The following is a 21,652-nucleotide window of genomic DNA, read 5'->3' as shown; positions in this document are numbered from 1 at the left end:
AGATTGGCACCACACCCCCTCACTGTGCCCAGAAGCCTACCCAGACTTGGTTCAAGTCACCTCAAACCATAACACTGATCCAGGAGCAGATATTGCTGCATCCTGGTAATGTTTTATGGTTAGGCTTGGAGGTAGCATAAGCTGATCCTAGATCTGTGGTTAGGGCCAACTTATCTTGAATAAATCCAGAGTAAGTTGCAGTCACCTCAAACCACTGATCCACAGTCAGATACTGTATTTCCCCATACCTTTTAAGGTTAGGATGGAGATCCTAGATTTGGTGGTTAGGGCCAACTTTCCTTGACTACCTCCCTCTCTCCTGCATGAATCTTCTCACCATGATCTGTTTTCATTGATATCCTCTTCAATAGTTTTTTTTTTGTGCCACCTTTCCATCCACCCCACTAGTCGCACCTGCGTTTCTCTTTGCAACTCAAAACCGGAGCTTTGTCGCGCTTGTTAACACTTGTGAACCTTCCGTCTGGGCTAAGTCTGTCTTCTCTTTTCCCGCCTCCTCCAACTCCCCACCGCTAAGCGTTTGTTTATGGGTCTTTAGCAGGTTTCTGAGGTGAAGTCTACAATGGGTTATTATGGAAAAGGTCAAATGGCACGTATTACTTTACATGGCTTATGTCTAAACCATTCTCTGTTTTTGTTCTCGCCTTCTCAGCTGGATATTGACTACTGCATGCCGAACCCATGTCAAAACGGGGCCCAGTGTTTCAACCTGGCTACCGACTACTTCTGCAAATGTCCCGAAGACTATGAGGGCAAGAACTGTTCCCATTTGAAGGACCACTGTCGTACCACACCCTGCAAAGGTTCCTATTTGCTTTTTTGGATCAGCCTTGTGCAGTTTTTACATTGCTGTAAAAGTCTGTTGGTTTTCAGCGTTAGCCAGCCAGTTTTGTCTAGCTTGGCTAATACTAATGAAGGCTTACCCAAACAAATTTAGGTCACTCATCTCCCTTTGCTTTTTTACTGTAAATCTTAGAGGGGGGGCTTTTTAACCTGCAGAGCCTGTAATCTAATCCGCTAACTTGAGGCCATTGTGCTGGGTGTGTGTCACACCAGTGTGTGAAGACCTAAGGTGAGCAAGCCCGCACGGCACAAACCCGTTCTCCGCCGGTCCCCCAGGGCCTCGTTACCATGGAAAGAGTTAAGATTTGGTTTCATGTTTTCGAGCCGCTACTGCTGCCAGGCTACTTTTTGACAGGACACTCCCTTTTAAGAACCCCCCGCCCATTTCTCCTTCTGACAAATTGCCTCTGCTTCTTAAATTTTTCCTCTCCTCCCTTCTAGACTGTGTTTGTCTCCAAAACGCCCCAGAAAAATCTGGCAAGTGCTCTGTGTGTTCTTCCTGCTAAAAACACAATAGACCCCCATCATTTTCTCTCTCTCTGTGTGTGTGTGCTCGTGCACATTTTTTTAGAGTAATTACGACAGTCTAAGGGTTTATACGCTTGTATTTAGTTGGACTACTTTTATCTAAACACACCACAGATTGAAGAAGTTAGGAGGACTTTGGCATGTGTTGAATATTTATTTATTAGTAGCTTTAGCACCCAAAGTGCTTGTGAATGTTTATACGATTGCCACACAATGTCAGTTCTGTGCAATACATATCAACATTTGTGATGGCCATATATGCACACTGTCCTGACCTCACCCTCTCTCCCTCAGTGATTGACAGCTGCACGGTTGCCGTGGCATCCAACAGCACCCCTGGGGGCATGCGTCTGATTTCGTCCAATGTGTGCGGGCCCCACGGGCGCTGCCGGAGCCAGGCTGGGGGCCAGTTCAGCTGCGAGTGCCAGGAGGGCTTCACTGGGACATACTGCCATGAGAGTAAGTGACTCCCCCAGTTACAATGGGTGAAGAACGGTGGATGAATGGCTGACTGGAGGATGGCTAGGTTGGTGGATGGATAGAGCCTTGGCTAGATGGTGGATGGCTAATGTGTGAATTAAGGGATCTATGTGGGGGTGTGATTGAGGCATGGATAGAAGAGAAAATGTGGCAGAATTATGAGGTGGATAGGGCAGAGCATGGATGGAGAATGGTATTGCAGGGGTGGTAGAGGACAGGATGGGCCCTTCTTGAGAAGTGGATCTTCTTTAAAAACCCTGCTTCGTTCCGACCACAAGTATACCACAAGAATCTCCCTCCCCGTTATAACGATTGTTCCTGGCGCTTGACAAGATCTCTCTCTCTGTCACTACACACGCATCCTTGGGTTCAAAGCGTGCTCTCGCTCCCTCCAAACCTGGTGACTTTGTTCTCACCAACACTTCTTTCAGGGGAGAGTGGTGACCCCCCTTGACGATAATTATTAGCTCCCTGTTTGATGGATGGCCGTTTTAGCTGCCAGCTCCCTAGCCCAGAGAGGTCAGGCGGGCTAGACCTGGCCCTTTCAGTCACTGGGTTATCAGCTCTAATGGAGGACTGGAGGCCCCAGGCGAGGCCTATTCTGTCTTTCAGACACAGTCCTTGATTAATGACCCTGTCCAGCCTTTGCTAGCCTGTCAAGGGGTGGGGAAGTTGTTTAATGAGGGGGGGGTTCCATGCCTCCCCACCCCTAACTCTCATTTTCTTAAGCCAGGAATTCTGCCTGTTCTTGCCTGGCCTTGTCTCTCCCACGCACTCACACACCCAACACCAAGCTCTCTGTTGTGGTTTTGGGTGACAGAAGAGGGAGTTTTGGGAATGGGGTTTTGGTGGGAGGTTACTTGACCGGAGACGACGGGGCACTAGGGAAAATGGGGCACTAGGGAAACGGCAAGGCCTCCGTTGGATGTGTAATGTGGAAACAATGTGAATTGTTCATGTGTTCTAAGAAACTGTATTAAAAACGGAAATGGTAAATAAGTCCTTGAAGGGATTTCATGGTGCACGCCTTGATTGCGTGGCTTGATATTGTGCATATTCCTCAGTCTTTTGCTTATGGTTTCCTCTTTCTGTCACACACTCTCAGATATAAATGACTGTGAAAGCGGCCCGTGTCAGAACGGGGGAACGTGTATTGACAAAGTCAGCCTGTACCAGTGCATCTGTGCCGAGGGTTGGGAGGGACCCAACTGCGACAACAGTAAGTTAATTTTCCTCTCACCGCACTGTTATGTAGTCATATTTGTTTATATGAATTCATGGATTTCACTTTCTTTGACCCACCGGTGGATAATAAATTGTTATTGAAGTTATATACAAGTTACCTACAATCACCTCACAACTTGGTACAAGTGTTTTGTAAAAGCTCATGGTTCTTTTTGTTTGTATTATTACAAAGGTATTCATACAGTGGTACACAAGTCTATACATGTGCTTATGCATTACATGCAGGTGGAAGAGTGCATTGACTTCATCTGTCTTGCTTCTTAATATTGAAGACTTGTTATCAGCATTATAACGTCTGGTAGGCTAAACATAACACTTCCATATTGCATTCCTAATGCATAGGCAACACACAAAGGCTTGAAACAAGCAGGATTATTTGGTAGCACTTTAAGTGACTGGGGATATGGATGATCATTAGGCCCATGTTGAAACTTTTCTGGTTTAAAAAAAAAAGGAATAGGTGTTGGGGGTGGCAATGAGCGATGTTGGCGCAGCTACATTTTAGAGAAAATTGTGGAGGCATTTTAGAATTTAAGCCAATTTGCTGCAATTCTACACATTTCTCCATGGAGCTGAGATTCTTTTTTTTTTGCAGTTTTAAAGCTAATTTTTGGGAATTATAACATTTTTGCCATACAGTTGAGAGAAAATGTTTCAGTTTTAAAGCTAGTTTCCTGCAATTCTATGCATTTTGCCATGGATAATGCAGTGTTCTTTTGCTCAAACTTAATAACAAAAGAAATACTGCTGAGTTAATTCCCAAAATAATGTTCTATTCTCCCTGACTGTCTAGCTTTTATTTTGGTGATTTGAGAACTAACAAAGATAACATTATGAAAAAAAAATATAGGTCCATATAGGTTTTATACATACTTGAAAACCAGATGTTGTCTTTGAATTTTACACTTAGTGTTTTTCCATTCTGAAAATTTGACTTATGCGACCTGGAGAAAAAAGAGTTTAGGCAGCCCGACAAGGATTAAAATGGCAGAAAAATCTCTGCATGTTTTTCTTTCTCCGTGAAAGCCGAACAGGCAGTTTTTTTAGTTTTGGCATTTCATGTTTGTCTCTGTCTTGTCTCCTCAGACATTGACGACTGCAACACCAACCCCTGTCGCAACCGTGGCACGTGCCGGGACCTGGTGAACGACTTCTACTGTGAGTGTAAGAACGGATGGAAGGGCAAGACATGTCACTCAAGTAAGCCCCCCCTTACTACAGTATCGCACACTTTATTTTTTATTTTTTCGCCCTGGGGCGGCCGTGTGTTGTGATGTAAGCATGTGTGCATGCTTGTACGTGTTCGAAAGGGTGTGTTTGTGCCTAAATTAAACCTATATATGCAGGTATGTGTTAGGGCCTAATGGTTTCCTGACATTGACTATGAACAGTTGCTAACCTGTAGTCTTTTTTTGCTTCCAGGGGAGAGCCAGTGTGACGAGGCGACATGCAACAATGGCGGAACGTGCTACGATGAAGGGGACACCTTCAAATGCATGTGTGCCGCCGGATGGGAGGGTTCCACCTGTAATATAGGTATGTAGCATAGCCAGCAGTGCTAAATTATTGCAGCTAGCTCTGTAGCATTTTCCAGCTAGCTAGCATGTTGGCTAAAGGTTGTGTTTGCTTCTCCAGCTAAGAACAGCAGCTGTCTGCCTAGCCCTTGTGAGAACGGAGGCACCTGTGTGGTCAGTGGAGACTCTTTCACCTGTGTCTGCAAAGAGGGCTGGGAGGGCCTGACCTGCAACCAAAGTGAGTGATCCCAGAGTGTATCCTCCCTTGTCCCAGTGACTGGGGTAGATGGTACATCTTTAGTTTTTTTGCACTATTAGTTGTTCATAACAACTTGATAGTGTAATATTCAGTTGCACTACATTTTAATCTGCCATAGTAGATGAGTACAGTCTGGCCTTCGTCCATTATGTAAAGAATGTATCTAGCTAAATCTTAACAATAGGAAATGTTTTATATACTTTTTTTTATTTCTTAGATTAATGGTATGTGGCCTCAGCTAGCCACACATCTTGAGTTAATATTCAAACAGTCACTGTGTTAGGTTGAGCAATTATCATTTTTCGATACTGATTATTGGAGGACAAAAAAAAGACTGTCGGTTAATCGGACAAATTTTATTTAAAAAAATATATATATATACTGCTCAAAAAAATAAAGGGAACACTAAAATAACATATCCTAGATCTGAATTAATGAAATATTCTTATTAAATACTTTTTTCTTTACATAGTTGAATGTGCTGACAACAAAATCACACACAAATTATCAATGGAAATCAAATTTATCAACCCATGGAGGTCTGGATTTGGAGTCACACTCAAAATTAAAGTGGAAAACTACACTACAGGCTGATCCAACTTTGATGTAATGTCCTTAAAACAAGTCAAAATGAGGCTCAGTAGTGTGTGTGTGTGTGTGTGTGTGTGTGGCCTCCACGTGCCTGTATGACCTCCCTACAACGCCTGGGCATGCTCCTGATGAGGTGGCGGATGGTCTCCTGAGGGATATCCTCCCAGACCTGGACTAAAGCATCCGCCAACTCCTGGACAGTCTGTGGTGCAACGTGGCGTTGGTGGATGGAGCGAGACATGATGTCCCAGATGTGCTCAATTGGATTCAGGTCTGGGGAATGGGCGGTCCATAGCATCAATGCCTTCCTCTTGCAGGAACTGCTGACACACTCCAGCCACATGAGGTCTAGCATTGTCTTGCATTAGGAGGAACCCAGGGCCAACCGCACCAGCATATGGTCTCACAAGGGGTCTGAGGATCTCATCTCGGTACCTAATGGCAGTCAGGCTACCTCTGGCGAGCACATGGAGGGCTGTGCGTCCCCCCAAAGAAATGCCACCCCACTCCATGACTGACCCACCGCCAAACCGGTCATGCTGGAGGATGTTGCTGGCAGCAGAACGTTCTCCACGGCGTCTCCAGACTGTCACGTCTGTCACGTGTGCTCAGTGTGAACCTGCTTTCATCTGTGAAGAGCACAGGGCGCCAGTGGTGAATTTGCCAATCTTGGTGTTCTCTGGCAAATGCCAAACGTCCTGCACGGTGTTGGGCTGTAAGCACAACCCCCACCTGTGGAAGTCGGGGCCCTCATATCACCCTCATGGAGTCTGTTTCTGACCGTTTGAGCAGACACATGCATTTGTGGCCTGCTGGAGGTTATTTTGCAGGGATCTGGCAGTGCTCCTCCTTGCACAAAGGCGGAGGTAGCGGTCCTGCTGCTGGGTTGTTGCCCTCCTACGGCCTCCTCCACGTCTCCTGATGTACTGGCCTGTCTCCTGGTAGTGCCTCCATGCTCTGGACACTCTGCTGACAGACACAGCAAACCTTCTTGCCACAGCTCGCATTGATGTGTCATCCTGGATGAGCTGCACTCCCTGAGCCACTTGTGTGGGTTGTAGACTCCGTCTCATGCTACCACTAGAGTGAAAGTACCGCCAGCATTCAAAAGTGACCAAAACATCAGCCAGGAAGCATAGGAACTGAGAAGTGGTCTGTGGTCATCACCTGCAGAACCACTCCTTTATTGGGGGTGTCTTGCTAATTGCCTAGAATTTCCACCTGTTGTCTATTCCATTTGCGCAACAGCATGTGAAATTTATTCTCAATCAGTGTTGCTTCCTAAGTGGACAGTTTGATTTCACAGAAGTGTGATTGACTTGGAGTTACATTGTGTTAAAGTGTTCCCTTTTATTTTTTTGAGCAGTTTATATATTTGTAATAATGACAATTACAACTGCAACAATACTGAATGAACAATGAACACTTATTTGATTTTAATGTAATATATACATAATGAAACATGTTCAATTTGGTTTAAATAATGCAAAAACAGTGTTGGAGAAGAAAGTAAAAGTGCAATATGTACCATGTAAAAAAGCCAACGTTTCAGAACATGAGAACATATGAAAGCTGGTGGTTCCTTTTAACATGAGTCTTCAATATTCCCAGTTGAGAAGTTTTAGGTTGTAGTTATTATGACTATTTCTCTCTACCATTTGTACCTTATACCTTTGACTATTGGATGTTCTTATAGGCACTTTAGTATTGTCAGCCTTATCTCGGGAGTTGTTGATAGGCTTGAAGTCATAAACAGTTCTGTGTCTCAAGCATTGCTAAGAGCTGCTGGTGTAACAGATGTGAAATAGTTAGCGGTGGTGCGCGCTAAATAGCGTTTCAATCGGTGACATGACTTGCTCTGAGATCTTGAAGTAGTGGTTCCCCTTGCTCTGCAAGGGCCACGGCTTTTGTGGAGCGATGGGTAACGATGCTTCGTGGGTGACTTGTCAATGTGTGCAGATGGTACCTGGTTCGCGCCCGGGTATGGGCGAGGGGACGGTCTAAAGTTATACTGTTACACTGGCAAATGCAGTAAAGCACTGTTTGAATGAATGCTTACAAGCCTGCTGCTGCCTACCACCGCTCAGACTACTCTATCAAATCATAGACTTAATTATAATATAATAAACACACAAATACGAGCCTTTGGTCATTAATATGGTCAAAACTGGAAATGTATCATTTCGAAAACAAAATGTTTATTCTTTCAGTGAAATACGGAACCATTCCATATTTAATCGAATGCGTGGTACCCTAAGTCTAAATATTGCTCTTACATTGCACAACCTTCAATGTTACAATTATGTAAAATTCTGGCAAATTAATTATGGTCGTTACACAGTTCGCAACGAGCCAGCAAGCCCAAACTCCTGCATATACCCTGACTCTGCTTGCACTGAACGCAAGAGAAGTGACATAATTTCCCTAGTTAATATTGCCTGCTAACATTAATTTATTTTAACTACATATACAGGTAAAAACATAATATACTTCTGTACTGATTTTAAGGAAGGCATTGATGTTTTATGGATAGGTACATTAGTGCAACGATTGTGCTTTTTCCACGAATGCGCTTTCGTTACATCACCTGTTTGGGAAAGTTGAAGTAGGCTGTGATTCGATGATTTAACAGGCACCGCAAAACAAGTTAGTTAACCTAGTAATATCATCCATGTGTAGTTAACTGGTGATTATGTGAAGCTTGATTGCGTTTTTTCTAAGTTAAGTTTAAAGCTAGCGAGCAACTTACCTTGGCTCCTTGCAGCCACAAGGTCCCTTTGATGCTGTACTTCCGTAACAGGTGTTCAGCCTGCCACCCATTCTCCTCCTGGATTGCAATGTAATCGTCCAAAAAGGCAGATTACCGATTTTGTTATATGAACTTGAAATCGTCCCTAATTAATTGGCCCGATTTTAATCAGTCAACCTCTACTGTGTCTAACACAATTTTCTTATATTTCTCATTTTACAGATTCCAACGACTGCAATCCCCACCCTTGGTAAGTCAATCCCATGCCAAGTTAGACCCAGTAAACATATCTGCCCTCAGGAATGTCCTGTTGCTGATAACACACCTACACTCATCGTCAACAAAGAGCCACAAACAACTCACGTAACCCTGTTTGCGCAAGCCTTCACAATCAGACATTGTACCTTGATCCACTTCCTCTTCGACCCAACGCCATTTTTAAGAATAATATAAATGTATCTGTTAAACTGTTTTTATGGTGAAATCATTTAATGCAGAGGGAATTCTTGAGTGATGCTTATTTAGATACTTCCTAAGACATGGCATTATATTTCCAACCTGTTTAGTAAATTCTTATTGGTTAAGAGCTATGACCCCCTGACCTCTGTCTCTATCCTTTTCTCTGCAGCTATAACAGTGGAACCTGTGTGGACGGAGATAACTGGTACCGGTGTGAGTGTGCCGCAGGATTCGCAGGACCAGACTGCAGGATTAGTGAGTGTTAACCCTTTGCGTTCCTCTCCCCCCACCCCACTTACTATTCTTAAGCTGTGACAAACGTCAGTTAAGTCGGGGCTAAATCAGGTTTGTGTCTTGGATTTGGTGGTGCTTGTAGGACAACAAAATGGAGGACGAGTCTTATGAGATGGCTAGAAAAGTTCACACTGCGGTTAACCCTTTGATCCAGTTAAAGAGAGCTAAGATAGAGAAGTTGATCACCTGCACTCATTCCCAATGATAACTTGACCACCCAGAGTTAGTCCAACTGTTAACTAGGAATGAAACTAGGGTAGAGTTTGAAAGTATTTGATCTTCAAATGTTTTTTTTTGTTACGAAGTTATACTACTTTGTAATTAGCACAGTTTGGTCTGTGGCTCTGGGAAAAATATCAGTCTAAGGAAAATGGTTCCAAGACGTATCGTGATTCATTAGGAAGTCTGACTTGTAGTCACTGTCTGTTAGTCAGTAGGCTAGATGGACTGATGCATATAGATTGATGAAGTGACAGAAATGGAGTAGTACCCTAACAGTTGCCAATCTGGTCCCCTCAGACATCAACGAGTGCCAGTCGTCGCCTTGTGCGTTCGGCTCCACCTGCGTAGACGAGATCAACGGCTACCGCTGCCTGTGTCCACCAGGGATGGCCGGCCCCAGATGCCAAGAAGGTAAGACCTATACCCCTCCATGTGTTCCTTTGGCGGCTCATACTGGCTTCAATCAATACATTTTCCATCATGAGCAGCAGTGTAATTATCCCTGTTGGATTTTGCCATGACAATGTATTTTAGTTGGAAACTTAGTCTGAATTTTTGTTCCTTGTGCTGTAGCTCTTTAGGTGGTGTTTACTGAACTATAAACAGGACATCAGATTAACAATGTATAAGTGTACGGTACAATATCTTTATTAACATCACAAGAACCTAAGTCTTAACAAGAGTCACTGTTGGTGTAAACAGTCAACCTGAATAAAACAGTACATCTAGGATTTTGGGCATCTATAGCAAATGTTAAGGTTCAATCTTGATGAGACTAAAATCGCCACCACCTGCTTTGCAGTTGCTGGGAGACCCTGTGTTGTCAGCGGTCTGGTGGCCGTGGACGGGACCAAATGGGACGACGATTGCAACACCTGCCAGTGCCACAATGGGAAGGTCACCTGTACAATGGTATGAAACCACAGGTTTTACGACAAGCTGGCTTTTTTGTGTTTTGTTCGTACTATATTCAATCCCCATAGTTATGTGAGCTAGCTATGCATTGAATGACCACAAATTATCACCACCACTGACCACATTCCTGTCCCCCTCCAGATCTGGTGCGGTCCCAAATCCTGCCGGGTCCACAGTAAAAGCCACGGCGGTGGCGAGTGCCCGGTCGGTCAGATGTGTGTGCCCGTCCGGGACGAGTGCTGTTTTGTCAAGCCATGCCCCAGCCAGGGCGAGTGCTGGTCAGCCTCCCACAGTCCCAAGCCCCACACAAAGTGCCACCCCGAGAGCAACTGTGCCAACGTCACCTTCACCTTCAACAAGGACACCATGCCACAGGTGAGTTGGCGCAAGCCACATCATAAAACCATTTGTTCAAACTTAAACTAGGAAGTCAATTTAAACAATGGCAAAACCATTGTCACATCCAGTTTGGCAGCATTTTCATATTCCTTTGTAAGACTAGGAGCTTATTAACTGTGATGCCGATACTTTAATACTTGTGAACTTATACATTGAACCTTTTGACCTCTGTGTGGCAGGGCTTGACTGTTGAGAACATCTGCAGCGAGCTAAGGAGTCTGTATGTGGTGAGGAACCTCTCGTCAGAGTACTCGGTGTCCATGACATGCGAGCCATCGGCCACAGCCAACAACGAGATCCATGTAGCCATCGTAAGTATCGCTTGGCAAAAATTTTGCCCTCAATTCCATGATTGTCAAGAATAAGCAAATGACCATTTTGAAACATACATTAGTCATTTAGCAGACAGTCTTATCCCAAGAATAACTACATTCGCATAAGGATTCATTTGTCCTGTTTCTCACAATATACGCAATATTCTTTCAAATGCGATATATGGAAGTTACAAGTTTCTTGTACGAAGACTTAACTCTATTAGTTATTTTTATTTTTTTAGTCGACGGAGGACCCCAGAAGAGGCAAGGCCCCCATCAAGGAAATCACAGACAAGTTCATAGACCTGGTCAGCAAGCGAAACGGCAACAGCACTATCACCACAGCCGTCATCGAGGTCCGCGTCCAGAGGAGGCAGAGCCACAACCCCAATGGTGAGCGCACAGGCAGCCATTTTTTTTCTGCAAGGACCTTCACTAGTAGTGGGTTGGTTTTATGTACCTAGGTTTGAAAAATTCCTGAGCATTCCCCATGTGTTCCAGAAATCCTGGTTGAAGTATTTTGCAGTTCAAATGTATTAATTGGAAGAGGGGGAAGATCATATTTCTGCTGCTGTCAACTTCTGCGTAAACTATAGTTTTCGATATCGGAGTCTCCCTCCTTTGTTCTAGTCTTTGATAACTAATGCCTTCCCTCCCTTTCTCCTTCCAGCAGACTACCTGGTCCCCCTGCTGGTGTCCGTAGTCATCGTCATCTGGCTCCTGGCTGTGGTCTCTGCTTTTATCTGGTGCCTCAAGAGGCGCCGAAAGCCCAGCACCCACACGGGTGTCAACACCCAGTCGTCGTCCCCAGCGACGACAGCCGAAGACGCCAACAACGCAGTCAACAACGTGCGCGAGCAGCTCAACCAGATCAAGAACCCCATCGATAAACACGGTCTGACCAATGGCCTACCCCCAGTTAAAGAACACCCCAACCACCACCACTATCACTATGAGGACAAGAACTCTCTTATCAACGGCAAAATTAGAACAAACAACTCAGACGTGGGTAGCCACCATTCGGATGACGAGGAGTCTGAGAAGAGGTTTCAGAAGGCTAGGTTCCCAAGGCATACGCCATATACGTTAGTGGACCAGGAGGAGCGGAGCCCACAGCCGCTCCGCACGGCCGGCAAACACCCCAACTGGATTAACAAACAGGACAACAGAGACTTGGAGTCGGCGCAGAGCTTAAACCGAATGGAATTCATTGTATAGCGCACAGCTTGGTGACCTTGGCCTGACCACTTCAACTGGTTTCTCATCGTTGGAAGGTCAGCTGAGGGGCGCTCCAAAGTTGTTGATGCTGTTGTCATATTTTTGAATCAAAAAGTTGTGATTTACCCTTCACAAAGAAGACAAATTTCCATGTGTTTAATTTATGTTTCGACAAGCTGGCTCACACTGGCAATAACGGTTGGCTGTGGTTTGGCTGGATTTCCGGGTGCTGCGTTTGCGTTTTTTTTTAATTATATTTTTTTTTTAAACCAGTCCAACTTCGAGGCGGCACTTCTGTAAATGGAAATTTCGATGTACGTGTAAGAAGATCTCTACGTTGTTCGGTAAGCTGCTGTCGAAGGCTTTTTACAGGCTTTTACCCGGTAGTCATACGAAGTGTACAATTTAATATTAATGTGGGTTTAGCCTCTAACTGGTTTTGTATTTGTACGCGCTTCCGCAGCACCATACCACAGCAACTATCAAAACATATTATTTATTTTTGTTTGGGGCAGGTTGAGTCTGTCAGCAGTTGCTGCCGATATGAAGAATTTGTGTCAATGTAGAATGATGTATAGATCTGTAAATATTTTTTTTTATTAATCATTGTGTATATTTGATTTATTAACTTAATAATCAAGAGCCTTAATATCATTCCTTTTATTTATATGCATTGTTTAGATTTGAAGGTTTGACAGCTTTGTAAGCTTACAACTTCCTTATTTTTGAAAATATTGTTTCAATATATACAGACATTGACCATTTCTTGTTTTGGCTCTGTACTACAGTAATTAGGATTTGAAATGATACAATGACTGAGGTTAAAGTGCAGATGGTCAACTTTACTTTGAGGGTATTTTCATCCATATCGTGTGAACTTTTTTTTTTATATATAACTTTTTCTACATGGTCTACCCATTTCAAGGAACCAAAAGCATTTGGACAAATTCACTGTGTGTTTAAGTTTAGTATTTAGTCCCATATTCCTAGCACGCAATGACTACATCAAGCTTGTGACTCTACAAACTTTTTGGATGTTGGATGCAGTTTCTGTTTGTTTCAGATTATTTGCTGCCCAATAGAGTTGAATGGTAAGTAATGTCCCATGTGTATGGCGCTCGCAACGCCAGGGTTGTGGTTTTGATTCCCACGGGGGGGGGGGGCACAGTATGAACCAGTACAAAATGTATGCACTCACTACTGTAAGTTGCTCTGATTAAGAGCATCTGCTAAATTAACTAAATATTAATGTCATTTGAGTCACTTATTGTAAATATGAATATAATATTTCTGAACACTTCTACATTAATGTGGATGCTACCATGATTACATAGAATTGTGAATGATGAGTGAGAAAGTTGGAAGCACAAAGATTATACCAAGAACATGCTAACCTCTCACCCTTACCAATAACGTGAGCAAAGCATATTTTGTGGAGGGTGTGAGATATGCCTCAACTTTCTCACACATAATTATTCATGTTTTTCTGTAATCATGGTAGCATCCACATGAATCAATGACAATTCCCTCAAATTAAAGCTGACAGTCAGCAATTTAACTTCAGTCATTGTATAATTTCAAATCTAAAGTGCTGGAGTACAGAACCAAAACAACAAAATGTTTCACTGTCCAAATACTTTTGAAACTCACTTTGTTTCATAAATGCCAAAAGTGTTCTTGAAAGAATAGTTTATTTTTGAACAATTAGATGGCCATTTTTGTCCACTCCAAAAAAAAAAAAAAAAAAAGTTTTTGTACGATGTCTGTTTGAAACCATTTTTATGGTATATTTGCCAGGACTCTTTTGTAAGTACTTAAATGTAAATGGAATGGCAGGGGAAAGGATAAAATAACATGGAGGGTCATTTGAAACAATGCAATGTGGCAGACGCATTGCTTGCCAATTAAAGACTTAAGGGAATTTTTTTTTTTTTGTAGCCTGATGTTTGAATGTACAGCATAAGTGTCAAGAACAGGAAAAAATGTCCTTAGAACCTTTGTATAAAAAAAAAAACACTTTCGGTGTATGTGATTACTTTGCATATATGGTAATGAACTCTAATAAATGGTGGAATTCGTTTTGCATGGCCCGGTGCCCCAGGTGGGTGGAGATTTCACTTAAGGACCAATGGAATGGTCTTCAATGAGCAAATTCGGGTCACCGGGCCATGCAGAACTAACTCGACCATTGAGATACTTGAAGAGAGGAGATCCAATAAGAACACTGTAGAACTGTCATGTGACACATAGCCTTTCTGGATTGGACAGTGACCACAAGGCTGTAAACATTTTTATTTATTTTTTTTGTTTGCCCTGAAAATCATGATATGAGAGTGTGTACATTTTACTTTAGTGTGTTAAGAACTTGAGAATTAAAGTATTTTGGGGGGAGATTGTTCCTGGCAAGTCTTTGTTTTGTTTTGGAAAGTAATATTTATTAAAATATTTTGTACAAAAAAAGCTTAGTCTTTGTTTTCCATTGCTTTCTGGGGCAAATGGTCTACCTGGTGGCGTAAGTTTGCGGGTGTAGGCTAGACGACATGGCGGATTTGCCACACTTGCTGTTGAGTGTTGAACACTGACGAGCTTTTGAGCCTCGACTATCCCTGTCCTCTCTCACACATGCACTAACAGCAGAAACGTGAGTTTAAAAGGCCTGTACACCGCCCTAACCTGCGTGGGAACAAGACTGTCTTTCACCTAAATAAACAGAATGAGACACTTGCAAATGCATTTATAGAGGAATTGCTCCAAATGGAAAAAAACAAGCAATCTTTTTCCTCCTGTTTGACTTGACCCTGACTTTGAGATATTTCATTTATATTGAACTTGATTTCTCCCTACTTATTATGCTGGGTTTGAAAAAATGGGAAAGTAGCATTTGTGTGTTTCAGGCACAAAGGGGTGTGGTATATTGCCAATATACCACGGCTGAGGGCTGTTCATATGAGCAACGCGGAGTGCCTGGATACAGCCATTGGCCATATACCAAAAACCCCAGAGTTACCTTATTACTATTATAAAATTGTTTTGTCATACCCGTGGTATACGGTCTGATATACCACGGCTGTCAGCCAATCGGCATTCAGGGCTCGAACCACCAAGTTTATTGCAATTATAGAAATTACACAAACTTTGTCATTGGGAGGAGAAGGATAGCCTACTTCTCATGTAAAACGGAGTCTGATAAGTAGTGAAAGTCTTCATGATCTAGGGATTATTTGAGGTATAATCAGAGGATGTGGGAGTTTAGTCGCCTTTTTGGGATTGCGGCCTCACCTCCCCTGTTTTTATTATTTTGGGATGCAAAAATTCAGAGATCATCGTTCCTAACTCTCAAGCTATGTCCCAAATGGCACCATATTCCTTATTTAGTGCACTAAAGTTTTTATTGCCTCGGTCTACTTAAGTAGTGCGCTTTATAGGGAACAAGGTACCATTTTGGACACACTCCACCACTGTGGTCTCTCAGCTGACTCCTAGCCAATGAATAGCCAACTAATTCCTCTCCCTGGTTTCTCAGCAAAATATGCTTTTATTTCCCCAGTCTTACTGAGGTTTGTGGGTGGTTAGGTGTGTATGTGTATCTTTGTTTATTTATAGCACTCTGTGCACTTTCCGCGAGGCCGGTAGAAAGCGGATGTTTCCAGATTTCAAAGATAGTATTTTCAATATATGTGGGGACTCCGCTCAGGTGTCTTTTTATGCTTGCTACATTAGGTTACACCAGGGGAGGCGAACTCAATATACTTTTGAATGAAATCATCAAATCGAAACTGTGTATAAATGATGGACCTATATTCATACAGTTTTTTTTTTGTCTATGTCCAGCTTGCTAAAAATCACCAAAATGAAAGCTAGACAGTCAGGTATACTAGAAAGTAAATATGGATCAATTTCGACAAGGAAATATAACCAATTTTCAATGCAGCCCTCCGGACCTCACTGAAGAATGCGTCCCCCGGGGAAAAATTAGACACCCTGCATTTCCCAAGGTAAAGTAGGTTTTATATCAGACATTCACCGTTAGCTTATTTAAAAGTTGACAACTATTTTCATTCCTCTCTGATTACTATGAAGGATCTTTCACAGACAAATGTGTTATATATATATATATATATATATATATATATATATATAAAATGTATTGACTGGGGTCAAAGTGCAATTGCTATAAGGGCCCTTGAATCAAATCAAATTTTATTTGTCGCATGAGCTGAATACAACAGATGTAGACCTTAACGTGAAATGCTTACTTACAAGTCCTTAACCAACAATACAGTTAAGGAAAATAAGAGTTTCGTTTTTTTTATTAAATAAAAATGTATAAAAAATAAGAGCAAAAATAACAATAATGAGGCTATATACAGGGGGTACCACTGATTCAATGTGCGGGGGCACAGGTTAATTGAGGTAATATGTACATGTAGGTTTGGGTAAAGTGATTATGCATAGATAATAGATAAACAGCGTGTAGCAGCAGCGTAAAAAAAGGTTGAGGGGCGTCAATGCAAATAGTCCGCTTAGATGTTCAGCAGTCTTATGGCTTGGTGGTAGAAGCTGTTCAGAAGCCTTTTGGACCTAGATTTGGCGCTCCAGTACCGCTTGCCGTGCGGTAGCAGAGAGAACAGACTATGACTATGGTGGCTGGAGTCTTTGACAATGTTTAGGGCCTTCCTCTGACACCGCCTGGTCCTGGATGGCAGAAAGCTTGGCCCCAAGCTGGGCCGTGCGCACTAGCCTCTGTAGCGCCTTGCAGTCGGAGGCCAAGCAGTTGCTATAACAGGCAGTGATGCAACCATGCCCTTGATGGTTCAGCTGTAGAACTTTTTGAGGATCTGAGGACCCATGCCAAATCTTTTTAGTCTCCTGAGGGGGAATAGGGGTTGTCATTCCCTCTTCAATTTTGGACCATGATAGTTTGTTGGTGATGTGGACACCAAGGAACTTAACGGTCTCAACCTGCACAACTACAGCCCGTCGATGAGAATGGAGGCATCATGCTCGTCCCTCCTTTTCCCATAGTCCACGATCATCTCATTTGATCACGTTGAGGGAGAGGTTGTTGTCCTGGCACCACACTTACAGGTCTCTGACCTCCTCCCTACAGGTTGTCTCATTGTCAGTGATCAAACCTACCACCGTTGTGTCGTCGGCAAACTTAATGATGGTGTTAGAGTCGTGCTTAGCCACGCAGTCATGGGTGAACAGCGAGTACAGGAGGGGACTAAGCACATACCCCTGGGGGCCCCGTGTTCAGGATCAGGGTGGCAGATGTGTTGTTGCCTATCCTTACCACCTGGGGGCGGCCCGTCAGGAAGTCCAGAATCCAATTTCAGAGTGAGGTGTTTAGTCCCAAGGTCCTTAGCTTAGTGATGGGCTTTGAGGGCACTATGGTGTTGAACGCTGAGGTTTAGTTAATGAACAGCATACAAACTATGTGTGTGTTCCTTTTGTCCATGTGGGAATGGGCAGTGTTGAGTGCAATAATTTAGCTTGTCTGGTTGTCATTGGGCAGCTCTCTGCTGGGCTTCCCTTTGTCTGTAGTAGTTTGCAAGCCCTGCCAAATCCGACAAACGTCGGAGCCAGTGTAGTAGGATTCAATCTTAGTCCTGTATTTACACTTTGCCTGTTTTATGGTTTGTCCGAGGACATAGCAGGATTTCTTATAATCATCTGGGTTAGAGTCCCGCTCCTTGAAAGTGTCAGCTCTACCTTTTAGCTCAGTGAGGATGTTGTCTGTAATCCATGGTTTCTGGTTGGGGCATGTACGGTCACTGTGGGGGACAACGTCATTAATGCACCTATTAATGAGCCGGCAACTGATGTGGTATATTCCTCCATGCCACCGGATGCATCCCGGAACCTATTCCAGTCTGTGCTAGCAAAACAGTCCTTTAGCTTAGCATCTGCGTCATCTGACCACTTCCGTATTGAGCAAGTCACTGGTACTTCCTGCTTTGGTTTTAGACCCCATCATAGCACTGAGACTGCACTTGTGTCGGTGGTAAATGACCTTTTAATGGCGTCAGACCGAGGCTCTGCATCTGTCCTCGTGCTCCTAGATCTTAGTGATGCTTTTGATACCATCGATCACCACATTCTTTTGGAGAGATTGGAAACCCAAATTGGTCTACACGGACAAGTTCTGGCCTGGTTTAGATATTTTCTGGCGGAAAGATATCGGTTTGTCTCTGTGGATGGTTTGTCCTCTGACAAATCAACTGTACATTTTGGTGTTCCTCAAGGTTCCGTTTTAGGACCACTATTGTTTTCACTATATATTTTACCTCTTGGTGATGTCAATCGAAAACATGTTAACTTTCACTGCTTTGTGGATGACACACAGCTGTACATTTCAATGAAACATGGTGAAGCCCCAAAATTGGCCTCACTGGAAGCCTGTGTTTCAGACATAAGGAAGTGGATGGCTGCAAATGTGCTACTTTTAAACTCAGACAAAACAGAGATGCTTGTTCTAGGTCCCGAGAAACAAAGAGATCTTCTGTTGAATCTGACAATTAATCTTGATGGTTGTACAGTCGTCTCAAATAAAACTGTAAAGGACCTCTCCATTACTCTGGACACTGATCTCTCTTTTGGCGAACGTATCAAGACTGTTTCAAGGACAGCTTTTTTCCATCTACGTAACATTGCAAAAATCAAAAACTTTCTGTCCAAAAATGACACAGAAAGATTAATCCATGCTTTTGACACTTCTAGGTTAGACTACTGCAATGCTCTACTTTCCAGCTACCCAGATAAGGCACTAAATAAATTTCAGTTAGTGCTAAACACATCTTGACTAGAACCCCAAAATGTGATCATATTATTCCAGTGCTAGCCTCTCTACACTGGCTTCCTGTTAAGTCAAGGACAGATTAAGGTTTTACTACTAAGCTACAAAGCATTACATTGACTTGCTCCTACCTATCTTTCCGATTTGGTCCTGCCGTCCATACCTACACGTTCGCTACGGTCACGAGACGCAGGCCTCGTAACTGTCCCTAGAATTTCTAAGCAAACAGCTGGAGGCAGGAATGGTCTGCCTACCCATGTGAGAGACGCAGACTTGGTCTCAACCTTTAAGTCTTTATTGAAGACTCATCTCTTCAGTAGGTCCTATGATTGAGTGTAGAGTGCCCAGGAATGTGAAGGTGAACGGAAAGGCACTGGAGCAACGAACCGCCCTTGCTGTTTCTGCCTGGCCGGTTCCCCTCTCTCCACTGGGATTCTCTGCATCAAACCCTATTAATCAAATCAAATCAAATTTATTTATATAGCCCTTCTTACATCAGCTGATATCTCAAAGTGCTGTACAGAAACCCAGCCTAAAACCCCAAACAGCAAGCAATGCAGGTGTAGAAGCACGGTGGCTAGGAAAAACTCCCTAGAAAGGCCAAAACCTAGGAAGAAACATAGAGAGGAACCAGGCTATGTGGGGTGGCCAGTCCTCTTCTGGCTGTGCCGGGTGGAGATTATAACAGAACATGGCCAAGATGTTCAAATGTTCATAAATTACCAGCATGGTCAAATAATAATAATCACAGGCAGAACAGTTGAAACTGGAGCAGCAGCACGGCCAGGTGGACTGGGGACAGCAAGGAGTCATCATGCCAGGTAGTCCTGAGGCATGGTCCTAGGGCTCAGGTCCTCCGAGAAAGAGAAAGAAAAAGAGAAAGAGAGAATTAGAGAGAGCATACTTAAATTCACACAGGATAGGATAGGAGAAGTACTCCCGATATAACAAACTGACCCTAGCCCCCCGACACATAAACTACTGTAGCATAAATACTGGAGGCTGAGACAGGAGGGGTCAGGAGACACTGTGGCCCCATCTGATGACACCCCCGGACAGGGCCAAACAGGAAGGATATAACCCTACCCACTTTGCCAAAGCACAGCCCCCACACCACTAGAGGGATATCTTCAACCACCAACTTACCATCCTGAGACAAGGCCGAGTATAGCCCACAAAGATCTCTGCCACGGCACAACCCAAGGGTGGGCTAAGTCACTGGCTTACTGCTGCTCTTCCATGCCGTCCCTAGGAGGGGTGCATCACTTGAGTTGGTTGAGTCACAGACGTGATCTTCCTGTCTGGGTTGACGTCCCCCCTTGGGTTGTGCCGTGGCCAGTGATGTGGTTAATTCCATTTTATATGTATTTTTTATTAATCTTTTAACTACAATAACTTATTGATTGTTACAAAAACCTCAAATAAAATAAAATTGATGAACTAAAAGCCTGGCCTACTTTTACAACCTTTGATTTGTATAAAAAGTTAGTTGTTGATTTGATAGAAATAATCAAGTCCTATAAATTTACATTTAAATCTCTTATCAGCAATAACCTTTTCATGGATTGGTCAGAAACATCAAAGTAAATGTCAAATTATTCAAATTCAAACCTGACCCTCAACAGAACTGCCGCACGTAATCACTGCCTTAAGTGCCCTTATAGCGATTGCACTTTCACTTCTTTTTAAAAAAATGCCCGGCCCCTATCAGAAAACATTGGCTTGTGAAAGATCCTTTGTAGTAATCAGAGAGGAATGGAAATTGTTGTCAACATTTAAATAGGTTAATGGTGAATTTCAGTTGAATGTCTGGTCTGTTGAATGTCTGAAACAAAACCTACTTTACCTCGGTGGGTTACTCTCTGTGAGAAGCAAATGCTGTTGTGGCTATATTACCAACCTGGTCTCAGAGCATTTCGTATTATTCTGTATGTAAATCCGGGGCTCTCCATATAGTATGATATGTTTTGTATTGTATGTAATCATTTGTGGATGTCCATTGCCCATATAATATGTAACGAATTACAATTCGTAATATATGTTGCGAATTTGCAAAACGTATGATATATTACGAATTCTAGCTAGGTGGATAACGTTAGCTAACTGATTAAGGTTAGCTAGGCGAAGGGTTAGGGTTAAGTTTAGGTTAGGGGAAGGGTTAGCTAAAAGGGTTAAGGTTGGGGATGGGTTAGCGAACATGTAAATTGCAAAAAAGTAATAGGTAGTTGAAAAGTTGCTAAAATGCTGAAGTTGTCCTTGATGAGATTCGAACTCACAAACTTTGAGTTATACGCCTAACCCTCAACCCCGACCAACCACCCTACTTTCGTTTTGTCTTATGTAACCATACCTAACAAATTATACTAATTTAAGTGTCCCGGATTTGCTTTTACTACGTTAAGTCTATGAGACCCGGCAGACATTACATTACTTTAATCCGTCACAGAAACCTGAATCTGGTATACTCAATTACATGAGAAAAGATGTTAAGATGCTCGTCATGACTGGCTTGACGATAAATTAGCTCCTCACATTTTGATCAGGACATCAAATTAAGTCACTTCTTAGCAATACTTTGACTGAGAAAAGATTGGGCTTAAAGTTGTTGAAGGAAAATGCCTACTCAGAAAGATACACACACACACACACACACACACAACAACAACAACCACACCCCTCATAGAGCAGTCTGTGTTATGAAAACACAGTTGTGTGCATGTGCATGGATTCATGTGCGCAAGTATGTGTGCGCGCTTGTGCATGTACATACCATATGACTCAGTCTGGGGCAGAGTGTGTGGGAAC

At 43.1% G+C, this 21,652-nt stretch overlaps 1 protein-coding gene across 3 annotated transcripts in view; it reads left to right on the top strand.

Moving 5' to 3' along the window:
* LOC112247801 (protein jagged-1b) overlaps positions 1-14,508 on the top strand; it is a 34,254-nt gene extending 19,746 nt beyond the window's left edge. For 2 of the 3 annotated variants that reach the window (XM_042310665.1, XM_042310663.1), the window contains exons 13-26: positions 671-821; positions 1,684-1,848; positions 2,975-3,088; positions 4,201-4,314; positions 4,537-4,650; positions 4,750-4,866; positions 8,450-8,477; positions 8,856-8,941; positions 9,500-9,613; positions 10,005-10,114; positions 10,259-10,492; positions 10,696-10,827; positions 11,073-11,223; positions 11,501-14,508. In XM_042310665.1, the coding sequence (XP_042166599.1) occupies positions 671-821; positions 1,684-1,848; positions 2,975-3,088; positions 4,201-4,314; positions 4,537-4,650; positions 4,750-4,866; positions 8,450-8,477; positions 8,856-8,941; positions 9,500-9,613; positions 10,005-10,114; positions 10,259-10,492; positions 10,696-10,827; positions 11,073-11,223; positions 11,501-12,048 (2,178 nt within the window). In that variant the 3' untranslated portion in view covers positions 12,049-14,508. The remainder of the gene's footprint in view (positions 1-670; positions 822-1,683; positions 1,849-2,974; positions 3,089-4,200; positions 4,315-4,536; positions 4,651-4,749; positions 4,867-8,449; positions 8,478-8,855; positions 8,942-9,499; positions 9,614-10,004; positions 10,115-10,258; positions 10,493-10,695; positions 10,828-11,072; positions 11,224-11,500) is intronic. The other variant, XM_042310664.1, reaches the window with a different exon arrangement.
* Positions 14,509-21,652: the final 7,144 nt, after the last annotated feature.

The sequence above is a fragment of the Oncorhynchus tshawytscha genome, linkage group LG32 (assembly GCF_018296145.1).
Source record: "Oncorhynchus tshawytscha isolate Ot180627B linkage group LG32, Otsh_v2.0, whole genome shotgun sequence".
In the NCBI taxonomy this organism is placed as follows: Eukaryota; Metazoa; Chordata; class Actinopteri; order Salmoniformes; family Salmonidae; genus Oncorhynchus; species Oncorhynchus tshawytscha.
The sequence above is the reverse complement of the archived record's forward strand: the minus strand, read 5'-3'. Positions and strand labels throughout refer to the sequence as shown.